General features: G+C 46.9%; 1 protein-coding gene across 1 annotated transcript in view; it reads left to right on the top strand.

Moving 5' to 3' along the window:
- fat3b (FAT atypical cadherin 3b) overlaps window positions 1-12,681 on the top strand; it is a gene marked incomplete at both ends in the record, with an annotated part of 214,011 nt that overhangs the window by 110,753 nt on the left and 90,577 nt on the right. The window contains 4 exons of the mRNA XM_083633105.1: window positions 32-205; window positions 4,486-5,016; window positions 8,773-9,137; window positions 10,511-10,664. Coding sequence (XP_083489231.1) covers window positions 32-205; window positions 4,486-5,016; window positions 8,773-9,137; window positions 10,511-10,664 — 1,224 coding nt within the window. The remainder of the gene's footprint in view (window positions 1-31; window positions 206-4,485; window positions 5,017-8,772; window positions 9,138-10,510; window positions 10,665-12,681) is intronic.

Here is a 12,681-nt window from a genome sequence, read left to right as displayed (position 1 = left end):
GTGTTTTCTTAAAATAACTCTTTGTGTCCAGGTGGAGGATGTGAACGACAATGCTCCAGAATTTGTGAACCTCCCCTACTACGCTGCTGTGCAGGTGGAAGCAGAGCCAGGATCGGCTATCTTCAGGGTCTCAGCCACAGATCTAGACAATGGTCTGAACGGAGAGGTGATTTACAGCCTCAAGGAGGAGCACAAGAACTTCCAAGTGAGGGTTTTATTTTGTTCTTCTCAAGTAAAGTTGGTTTATTTTCATATGGGGGTGGGGAAGGGGGGTACACAGTGTATTGAATAGAATAACATTTTAGAGGGGGTACGGTGGTGCAGTGGTAAGCGCTGTCGCCTCACAGCTCGAAGGTCCTGGGTTCGATTTTCACCTGGGACGCTGTGAACGCTGAAGGAATGCGTGCCCGTCCGCATGTCCTCGAGTGCCCACCGCCCGGGTGGGGTCGTCAAAAGGGCCTTTCTGTGTGGAGTTTGCATGTTCTCCCCGTGCCTCCCGGGGGTTTCCTTCATATAGGAACCCCCTTCACCAAAACATGCAATATCCTGGTTGCTAATGTGGTTCCTCCTCTGGTCGTTAAGGGCGCCTGTTTGGAGGGAGGGGAACTGGTTGGAATAGCGTGAGCCTCCCACGTGCTGTCGGGTGAAAAGAGGCGGCTGGCTAACTGCCCATGTCTCGGAGGAGGCATGGAGCCAGTTTCGGATCTCCCCAGACCGGCAGAGGGTGGAGTAGCAACCAGGATAAAAAAAAAAAAAAAAGCACTAAGGGGGATAAAAATGGGATAAAAAATCGGGGGGCGCAAAAAAAAAAAAAAAAGTATAACATTTTAGATAAGGAAACAAACATTATGTTTCTTATTGATATGCATAGTAGTGTATTGGTTCAATATTACAAACCACTCATTACTGTATAGCTGTAACTGTAGCTATACCTTGTGAGGCAGCTGGATTCACGGGAGATCATGAGATCATGATCATATGAAAAATCCATCTTGCCACACTCCAATCTACTGGTTTGAATCTGAACCACCAGTGGGTCGCACCAATCAGCGTCCTATGAGGCAGCTAGGGCCGGGCTTTAGGTGTGACACTAGCGAGAGTGAGCCTGTGATAGACAGATGGTTCATCCAATCACCTGCCAGGTATTTTTTGAAAGTGCCTGCCCTTTGAAACACCAAACCCAGATTTCACGAGCAACTCTTTCCAAGATGGTTATGGGAAAACAAAACGTATACCTAATTAATTATGGGTTTTCCCTCAATAGCCTCCTAATTAGTGCTTGTAGCAGTCAGTAAGGAAGTTGTAGCACATGAATTGGGCTCTTAGTATGCTTTGCTCAGTATGGTGTATGGGCAGCGGTTTTCAAAGTCTGAGATTTTGGGCCTCCCTTCAGAACCCCCCATCCCTCACTTGCTCAATTTCTGGATGAATATGTGACCATGATCATGTTAATTGATCCCATAGAGGCATAGATATGGAGAGATATATGTGTCTTTATTCTGTGACTGAAAGTTTACATCCTGTAACCAAAGACTGTATCTGTGAGAAAATAAATCCACTTTGTAATCAAAAAATAGATCTGTAAGCAAAAACATAGATTTGAAAACAAAACTATCAACAATCCAATCAAAGAAAAATTTAAAAATAAAATAAAATAAATGTTTTTAGATTTTTCATTAATGTGAATTAAAAAAAGTTGCATGCAAACACAAACATTTTGTTCTCAACTCCAGACCATTTGTTTGCGAAACCATTACCTTTGCTTACAAAGCTCAACTTTTCTTTTGCGAAATGAAAAGTTTTGTTTGCAAAACCTGAGTTTTGCAAAACTTTTTCTGTTACAATAAGGGCGGGACCTACAGCAGAAAGAAGTAACGCACGTCCCTATTGGCCAGTGTCGATCGGAGTGATAGCTTGGCAACATCCAATCCAGTAAGAGACAAGGCGGAGGGCGGGCACTTGAACGGAAGTATTTCCTGAAGGAATCTCCATGCCATTTCAGCCCCAGTTATAACCACAGATTGAAGAGAGAAGCTGTGAGTATGTTCACACCAATGTTTTTATGTTTGGTCAGGTTACATGCACCGGTCCAAACATAAAAACATTGGTGTGAACATACTCACGGCTTCTCTCTTCAATCTGTGGTTATAACTGGGGCTGAAATGGCATGGAGATTCCTTCAGGAAATACTTCCGTTCAAGTGCCCGCCCTCCGCCTTGTCTCGTACTGGATTGGATGTTGCCAAGCTATCACTCCGATCGACACTGGCCAATAGGGACGTGCGTTACTTCTTTCTGCTGTAGGTCCCGCCCTTATTGTAACAGAAAAAGTTTTGCAAAACTCAGGTTTTGCAAACAAAACTTTTCGTTTCGCAAAAGAAAAGTTGAGCTTTGTAAGCAAACGTAATGGTTTCACAAACAAATGTTTTGGAGTTGAGAACAAAATGTTTGTGTTTGCATGCAACTTTTTTTAATTCACATAAATGAAAAATCTAAAAACATTTATTTTATTTTATTTTTTTATTTTTCTTTGATTGGATTGTTGATAGTTTTGTTTTCAAATCTATGTTTTTGCTTACAGATCTATTTTTTGATTACAAAGTGGATTTATTTTCTCACAGATACAGTCTTGGGTTACAGGATGTAAACTTTCAGTCACCGAATAAAGACACATATATCTCTCCATACATAGAGGCCATTTGTCTTTGAAAAACCGAAAATCATTCATCTGGAGCAACCCGGAACAACGACTCACTGTTTACTCACTGTATACTCACTAATGCCCACCACACTTCCAGAATGGTATTGCACCTACATTTTCGGTTTTTCAAAGACAGAAAAGTGGATTTTAGGCAACAATTTGGAAGAGGCACCTACTGTATATGTATTTAAAAGAAGAGGATGTTGGCCATCGGATAGCGTCTTCACTTCACGTTTTTGGCTCAGGTAAGGGTTGGACCTAGACGTGAGAGCGGCACAATTGTTTGATGGGAGATGCATTGATGTTCGCCGGGCGCTAATGCTCAGTATGAGCGAGAAGCGCCCGGCTAGTGGGGTAAGAGCGAGTCCAGACACGTGCCTGCAAAATTATCAGAAGGAGAGCTGGTAACATCTCACAACCCCTACCATCACTCCAGACCAGGAGGGAGGAGGCTGCAGTGAAGCTGTACAGGGACATGCACAATGAATGAACAACACCCTCTGCATGACCTGCTACCTCCAACATGAGGCAGCTACACTGCCAAGACACTGAGGAACCAGCACAAGCTAGCTGAACCTAAGGCCAAGACCAACAGACTGAAAAACTCAACTCTGCATACTGCAGTTCGGCTATATAATGAGACTCTCTAGTTGGCCGCACAAATAACACAGCATGGCTACCATGACTGCTACCTGTCCTTGCTGCCCTGAAATATTTTAACCCTGTAATTGTTTTGTATGTAGCCTATCTTTTTATATTTAGTAATTGTCTTATTGTGTGAACTGTAACGTTCTGCAGTTTTTCAGTGGGGCCCTGGCTTCACTGCAAGCATGAATTAATAAAATAAAATAAAATCATAATAATAAAGTCCTCGCTTACTGAGTTGATGACATCAGCAGCTTGCGACGCATTAACGTTAGCCATGTGAGGAATGTAAACACAATCATAAATGATTTTGGAAAATTCTCTGGGCAAGTAATATGAACTTACAGTTTGATGTCCGGGCTGCACACGTTCTTTCACTGTAATAATGTGTCCATCTCCATCTGTTGTTCACGTAGCCTAAACTCCCCCTACCATCTAATTTCCTTTCATTGGCAGGCTTCCCCTGTCGGGTGAAAAGAGGCGGCTGGCTAACTGCCCATGTCTCGGACGAAGCATGGAGCCAGTTTTGGCTCTCCCCAGATCGGCAGAGGGTGGAGTAGCAACCAGCATAAATAAAAGTAAATTAGCACTAAGGGGGATAAAAATGGGATACAAAATCGGGGGGGGGGGGGGGGGATAATAGTAATAATAATTTCCTTTCATCATGCCGCCGCTATAGCTGCAACTCCTCTCGCACAAACTGCTGCTAAACTCTGGATAGAAACCGTGTGTTTGTATATTGTTTATTATATAAATATTATATAAATATAAAAGTCATATATTATATCCTCGTCCTTAGCCATCACGTCCTCCGAGCAGCTCTTTAGGCATTTCAGGTCTCGTCCCGCGGGTCACAACACACTCAGAGGCTCCTCGGCTCCTCGGCTCATCAGCTGATCCCCGTATAAACAATAGAGCCGCCGCTTACAACATTAAAGGTACTCCGACAGCGTGAATAGCAAAAAAGAATGTGAGAAGCCACATAATTCTAAGCCAAAGAATGTAGCTTACTACTTTGATTAACAATAACATTATAAAAAGTCAATGCAACCCCTATGTGTCCAAACCTTTGACTGGTAGTGTATGTCCGTGGTTTGTAGGGGAGCCTCAACGTTGTATTTAAACATTGCCTACATGCAGGTGAATCCTGTGACAGGAGAGCTGACGCTGAAGAGGGCCTTCGAGACCGACTTATCCAACGCAGAGTACAAGGTGATCATTGTGGCCACTGACGGCGGCTTCCTGCCTCTCTCCAGCGAGGTGGAGCTGCCCGTGACTGTAGTGAACAAAGCCATGCCCGTGTTTGACAAGCCCTTCTATGGTGTCACCATCAGAGAGGATGTGGCCATCACCACGCCCGTCCTGTGCATCAATGCCACCAGTGCAGAAGGACAGAGCGTGATATACACCATCACAGACGGAGACCCTTCCCTCCACTTTGACATTGGCTTCGACACAGGAGTCATAAGTGTGATTTACCCGTTGGACTATGAGAACATCCAGTACTACCGGTTAACGGTGAAGGCTACGGACAGGCTGACTGGGGCCCGGGCTGAGGTCGATGTGGATATTGCTGTGCTAGATGTGAACGACAGCCCGCCGTCATTCCAGAATACATCATTCTCCGCCATGCTGCCTGAGAACGCCATGATTCGAACAGCAGTCTTGCAGGTGTGTTTGTCTGTGTGTGTTTGTGTGTGTGTGTGTGTGTGTGTGTGTGTGTGTAGGCTATGTTGTTTACCCTTTAGACCAGGGGTGGGCAACTATTTTTCATGGGGGGCCACATGAGAAACCCAGATTGTTGCCGGCGGCCGAACAAATATTGTCATGCTGTAACCCATGGATGGGCAACTTTGATGATAGAGAGGGCCACAAAAACTTCCTCACTACCAGATTTTGCTGAGGGCCAAACGGCGCCAGCGCAAAACATTTGGGGCATTTGAAGCCAGGTTTAGAGGAATAACTCATTTTAAATTAACAGTTGTGATGTCATTATTCAGTTTTAACCACCAATATTTGATCCTTTTCTCATTCACTCCTATGTCACAACCTGCTCTCCCTGCAGGGCTTGAAATTAACTTTTTTTACCACCTGCCAATATGGCTGCTAGATTTTAAAGTTACCAGCCAATTAGAATTTCCACTAGCCGAAATGTTTTTCTTGAAATAAACCAGAATATGAGTGGGTTAATTTAAGCATAAGTATCAGTATTGAGTGTATCAGTATCAGTGTTGAGAGTCACATGAACAAAAATGCACTCTTGAAGCTAAATAAATCCAAAACAAATTAGTTAATTATTTAAATTTCTACTTCAATGTAGAACAGTCATTTCTTACACATTAGATTACTTTTAGCCTTTTAGTCATACAGATTATTGAAAGATATTCTGAAAGATATTCAGTTACACATTAGCTGTCTGTCATAAAACTGCTCTGCTGTGGATCCCCCTCTCTGTGATTTAACTTTGACTTCAGTGGGTAAGTGCTATAGGCTGTGTTATTTTTGTGTTATCTGTGTCTGCTTACTCCTTATTTAAAAAGGAGTAGTGTTTTAGGCTAGTCTTGTCTCTGAGTGAAACTGTGGCTCAGCCGGCTGATAGCTGGTTAATAGCTCTCAGCTGACACCAGCCCAATCACCTGGGAACGACGGGCGCTGATTAGAGAGGTGTGGCTTATAGCCTCCATATAAGTTGGGCTGCAGTAAGTTTCTTGTCAGTTACACATTAGCTGTCTGTCATAAAACTGCTCTGCTGTGGATCCCCTGCTGTGTGCTTCTCTCCTCTCTCTCCTGATGAAGTGCTTAAACTCATCAGCTCAAACCGAGCCACTTACTGCCCCCTCGACCCTATCCCTTCCTCTCTCCTCCAAACCATCTCACCTAACATATCTCCCTTCCTCACTACCTTCATTAACTCCTCTCTGTCCTCTGGTCTTGTCCCCCCTGCTCTAAAGACTGCAAGAGTCAAGCCTCTGCTTAAGAAACCCTCCCTTGACCCTACTGCTATTCACAACTACAGACCTGTCTCTCTTCTCTCATTCCTTTCCAAAACCCTCGAACGAGCAGCGTCCGAACAACTTTCTCTCTATCTCTCCCAAAATGACCTCCTGGACCCTCTGCAGTCCGGTTTCAAGGCCTCTCACTCCACTGAGACAGCTCTTCTTGCTGTCACAGAGGCCCTTCACACTGCTAAGGCCTCATCCCTCTCTTCTGTTCTTGTCCTCCTTGACCTGTCTGCTGCCTTCGATACAGTCAACCACCAAATCCTTCTTTCCACTCTGTCCGACCTCGGCATTTCAGGCTCTGCACTCTCCTGGTTTGCTTCTTACCTCTCTAACCGCTCATACCAGGTCTCATGGAGAGGGTCCCTCTCCAGATCCTGTCCTCTTACCACCGGTGTCCCCCAGGGCTCAGTCCTGGGCCCCTTACTTTTCCTTCTCTATATCAGATCTCTTGCCTATGTGATCTCTTCTCATGGCTTTTCTTATCACTGCTATGCTGATGACACCCAGCTTTTCCTTTCTTTCCCCCCCTCTGACACTCAAATCGAGGCTCGCATCTCTGCATGCCTCAAAGACATTGGCGACTGGATGTCTGCCCACCACCTCAAGCTCAACCTTGGTAAGACCGAGCTACTCTTCCTCCCAGGAAAAGACTGCCCTCTTGCAGATCTCTCCATCTCCATTGACAACACCACTGTACTCCCCTCCCAAACAGCCAAGAACCTCGGGGTGATCCTTGACAACCAGCTGTCTTGCTCTGCCAACATAGCTGCTACAGCGCGCTCCTGTAGGTTCTCTCTCTACAACATCCGCAAAATCTGTCCCTTTCTCACAAGAGAAGCGACTCAACTCCTGGTCCAGTCTCTTGTCTCCTCCCGCCTGGACTACTGCAACGTGCTTCTGGCCGGCCTACCTGCCACCGACATCCGACCGCTTCAGCTCATTCAGAACGCTGCAGCCCGTCTGATATTCAACCAACCCAAATTCTCTCACGTCACTCCCCTCTTCCAGGAGCTCCACTGGCTTCCCATCTCGGCCCGCATCAAATTCAAGACACTGGTACTGGCCTACAGGGCAGTACACCAGACAGCTCCCCGGTACCTGCAATCCATGGTCAGGTTCCAAACCTCTCACCGCTCCCTTCGCTCCTCCACCAGTGCAGGTCGCCTCACCCCTCCTTCGCTACGGGGGCTCAAAAGTCGCTCATCCCGATCTCGACTCTTCTCGTCCCTGGCACCTCAATGGTGGAACGAGCTTCCACCATCGGTCAGGACTGCTGAATCACTGCCGATCTTTCGGAAAAGACTAAAGACACACCTTTTCAGGCTCCATCTGGGCCCTTCTTGATCTAACTTCGTTCTCACTCTTTCTAAAAAAAAAAAAAAAAAAAAAAACTAACCAACCTTGTACCACTAACCTAAACTTGTACCACTGTTCCTTCAGAAGCTGTAGTTGTCATAGACTGTGCTCCATAGTTGATTGTTCTATTGCAGACAAAAAATGTGTTATTGTAAGTCGCTTTGGATAAAAGCGTCTGCCAAATGACGTAATGTAATGTAATGTAATATTCCATTCCAGACTGAAATGCTATAACAGAAGTGGAGTATTGTCCAGAATGACATGAACATTTGGACACTTATTCAGCGGGTATCTTGCATGTATCAGGTGCACTGTTGTTGTTTTTTGCAATTCCATCACAGGTCATCGTGGGCCACGGCGGGCCGCCGTATTTTGCCCATGTGTGCTAGACCTAACAATCAGTGATACTGTATATTAATATAAGATGTCACATCATGACTATGATGTGTCTCTAGTTTATTGTTCTGTTACTGCTGAACAGGTGAGCTCACCAGCAGCTCTGCAGCTTCACCTGCACACTTATGACTTTATGACCCGATTCTTCCAACAAAACATTTTCCCACGTTTGTACAGTCCCATGCAAAGCTACAGATCGACTGCTCTGAGCACTCAAGTCGCCCTGCAAGTCCCCGGATGCGCTTTCAACTCGCCTTGTTCAGAGACACATCCGGGGACTTGCAGGGCGACTTGAGCGGTCAGAGCAGTCGATCTGTAGCTTAGCATGGTAAACACCGCTGATATTTATCTGATTTCCAGATTACAGATGATGCACTTGAATTTGATGGCTGCCCGTATTTATCTGAGCTGGAATAACGTCATATGGTCCAGGATTACAAACTGAGGTGCGCTGGGAACAGGAGCTGCTATCTCTAATGTGACGGACACCAAACAGAGCAGAGCACGCTGCATGCACCAATCTCTCTGAAACCCAGAACTGCATTTATTTGTTTTAATCTGCACTCAGTGTGGGTAGGGTAGCTATATACTGTATGTCAGGAGAAACAATCCAGACCTCTTGTGGTGAGTAAAGTATGAAGCAGAGTTAAGTTGAATGTTCTTCTCCCTGTAGGTGTTTGCCCAGGACCAAGACTCGGAGAAGAACGCCGTTGTAAGTTACCAGCTCCTGTCTGACGTCTCCAACAGCAGCAGCTACTTCCACATTGACCGTACCAGTGGACTGGTGTCCACTGCACGTACGCTTGACTATGAGCTCATCCAGCGCTACAACTTCCTGGTCAGAGCGTCGGACAGCGGAGAGCCTGCCCTCAGCAGCGATGTTAGCGTCACGGTCACTGTTACTGACACAAACGATAACCCGCCTCAGTTCAGCCAGGCGCTGTATGAGGCCTATGTGAACGAGCTGGCTGCTCCAGGACACTTTGTAACCTGTGTCCAGGCGTCAGACGCTGACATCTGTGACGCAAACAGGCTGAGGTAAGAACATTTGGTCTAATAAGAACATTCTGGGTTTGGTGTTTCTTCTGTGATATTTTTAGGGCCATATGAAATTAAAGAAAATACCCCAAATCCGTTTTATTTTCCCCCCAAAATCCCCATTTTAATTTTAATTTAAAGCAGCTACGAGCAACTTTTTCGATTGTTATTAAACAGTATAAATTTAATATCAATGCATCACATCTTACCTCTAATAGTAGACGAGACCAACGCAGAGTAGTCTCGCTTGAAGCCCGAGTGAATCGGCCAGTGTTAGTCTGTCTGTGGCCAGGGCAGATCAGGAAGTGAAATGAAATGGTTTGCAGCAGCCACTTCGGCCATAACCACAAAATAACTTCCAAAAAACCTGTTAGAATATAACGAGAGATGTTCGCGAGAGTATGCATGGTGTTCACATTGTTTATGCTATGTTGCTAGGCAGCGCGAACGGGTGAAGGCAGGCAGCTGCGTTTCACTTCCGGGTTTCATTTCCGCGTTTATCCGGTCCGGCGGTAAGGAGAGAGAGAGAGAGAGCCCCCTGTTGACGCGAGTTTAGACAGACACAGACTTAATAATCATCTAAGGGAGCAATCTCCGATTCACACGGCTTTGGTCTCAGCTACTATTATAGGTAAGATGTGATACATCAATATTGTAATTATACTGTTTAATAACAATCGAAAAAGTTGCTTGTAGCTGCTTTAAGGGTTCGGATTTTTTTTTTTTTATATAACTTGGCTCTCTCAGACAGAGCCAAGTCATAAAAATTAAAATAAAATAAAATAAAAAACACCGAGCCCCCCTCTCAAAACACCCCAATTGAAAAAATGTATCTAAGCCTATTTTACAATTATGAAAATGATTTTGGTTACTACAATAATCCACATTTGATTTTAATAATTAGGCCTACTTTGATCAATTTCAGCCAAATTATGGAAAACTCTACATTATTCCATGTTTTACAGTTGATTTCATTTTTATTACCAAATTCCATGATTTTTTCTGGATTGCGGAAGTCATATGGCCCTATATTTTTGTACAGTAGCAGCAGCAATTGGAAATGTTGTCCTTGATTTGGTTCTGTAATCTGTACTTTTCAATAAATTATCATGACAAAAGCACCAATTCTAATCATTGGGCCTTTGTCGCTTTGCCGCTAGTATTTGTATTTTGGATGGAAAATTTGAAGAACCTTTTATCACCTTTTCTTTAGCAATGGTGGCAATGGTATTGCAATGGTGGCTCACTGTTACTGAACAAATATAAAGTAGGCTGTACAGTAGAATAGACTATTGTGCTTTGAGCTGCTATTTAAAATAAGTAGCAAATGCTTTAAATTCTTTAAAGCGTACAATTTTCTGATACGCCTTTAGGTACAGCATTCTCTCTGGGAATGAGAAAATGACTTTTATGATGGACCCAGATACGGGTGTGCTCAGTCTGTCTAACAAGAGGAGGCAGGCCATGAAGCTCTCTTATCTTCTCAATGTGTCCGTGTCCGATGGAGTCTTCACCAACACTGCTCAGGTCAGACAACTTCTCTGTACTTAACACATACTTCTGACGTTTACTCTACTTTGTTTGATCCTTTGCAGTATTTATACAGAGAAAGCTGAATTAGGCTACCACTCATGCTCCTCTTCAGGAAACTTGTGCTTCAAGTTCATGACACACTCAGACACATTCAGCGTTCCAGACCAGTACTGTACCACTGCAGTGTTTTACTTCGTTTCGAACTCAAGCTCTCACTCTAGTGCCATCTTCGCTGCGCACGCAGCCACTGGAAGAATATTATTTTTGCTCCAAAAATGATCTTTATATAAAACCAAACCACCCACCAACAGGTGGCGTGGTCCCCCTGGGGCTGAGGCGGCCACCCACATTCCTCTCCCCGTGACTACATCACGTCCGCTCAGACCCCAGGAGGCCACTCCTTCGTTCTTCCAGCTCGCTGTGGACGTGTTATTTTAAGCTCCGTGTGTTAACTTAACGTTTGCGCTCTTAAGCCGAGCTAATTCCGTCTTATTGCCCACCTAAACAAGGCTTAGGTGGACGAGATTCGCCCGCGGCGCCGCATGCCCGTCTGTGAGGACGTGGTCCGCGCTGTGCAGGCAGGGTGGGAAAAGCCACAGGAGGCCAAGCCGCTTTGCGCAGGCATGGCCCCGTGGTCGACGCTCAACGGCGAGGAGAGGCTGGCGTTCTCCGCAATGCCCCCCCTGGAGGAACTGGTGGCATCCCACCTGGCCGCCAACGCCGGCAGGCCGACACTGCCTTCAAAGGCGTGCCAGCTAATGGCCAGTCAGGCCGAAAAATCGTATTTGGCAGCGGGTCAGTCCGCCGCCATGACGAACAATTTGGCCATCCTGCAGGGCTACCAGGCCATCCTCCTGAGGGAGATGCAGGGCAACCCGTCTCCGGAGATGTATACGGAGCTCAGGATGGCCACAGATTATGCCCTCCGCATGGTGGACTGTTTGGCACAAAACTGTGGGAAGGTTATGGCCTTCACTGTGCTGACACACCGCCACATTTGGCTCAACCTGACCCAGCTGTCTGAGCCGGAGAAGAGGAGGCTGCTTGGGGCCAAAATCTCGCCGGAGGGCCTCTTCGGGCCATCAGTGGAGGATTTGGCCCAGCGGCTGGACAGGCAGCAATGGGACTCCGCTGCGGTCAGGTCCCTCATGCCACGGCGGCAGCAAGGGGACGACCGCCAGTTTCAGGTGGCAGGGCATGCGTCGAGCCGCGAGCCACCCCACGCCAGCGGGTGCGGCCCCCCCAGGGTCATGCCCCCTCAATGGCTGTACCCCACCCGGCCGCAGTGGGCCCATCCTGGGTCCCACGGCCGACCAGGATGCGCGGCCCTCGCCCCCAGCAGCGTGGACGAGGAGGTGCGCGGGCGGCGGGTGATCTGGCCCGCTCGTAGTCGCCTTCTTTGGGGGAGGTTGGGGCTATGAGCCCGCCGTCGTTGGAGCTCAGCGCCCAACTTCGGTCCGGAGGGTTACTCCGATCCGGCGCACCCACGGGGTGCGTCAGTAGTCGGGGTTTGCGTAAGGGATTTTCCCCCGGCATGCCTAGCTGAACGGAGCTGACCATGCGGCAGGGGGGCGTAGCCTCTCATATCCTGCTCCCCCCATTTTATCCCCCCATCGGGGCATCGGATCAGGTCCCGGTGCCCAACAATATACACATGACCAAAGGGGCGGTTTCCGCTCCTTTTGCTTACAAGAGACCATCTTTGTCCGAAAGGCTCAGCGCCTGGGAGCTCCTATGTTCTCCGACCCCATGGTTACGGCGCACCCTTCAGAAGGGCTACGCTCTCCAGTTTGCCAGACCTCCACCCACGTTTGACGGGGTCCCCGATTCGGCCGTGGAGGGGGGTCCTTGGACATACTCCTGCAAGGAGGTTACTTCGCTCCTCGCCAAGGGGGCGATTCGCTCGGTCCCCAAGGCAGAGGTGCGCTCGGGTTTCTATCACAGGTACTTTGTCGTGCCCAAAAATGGTGTGGTTCTTGCCCAAAACTGCATCAGATGAGCATACATTTGC

This window comes from Poromitra crassiceps, assembly GCF_964638095.1.
Source record: "Poromitra crassiceps genome assembly, chromosome: 1".
NCBI classification, from domain to species: domain Eukaryota; kingdom Metazoa; phylum Chordata; class Actinopteri; order Beryciformes; family Melamphaidae; genus Poromitra; species Poromitra crassiceps.
The sequence above is the reverse complement of the archived record's forward strand: the minus strand, read 5'-3'. Positions and strand labels throughout refer to the sequence as shown.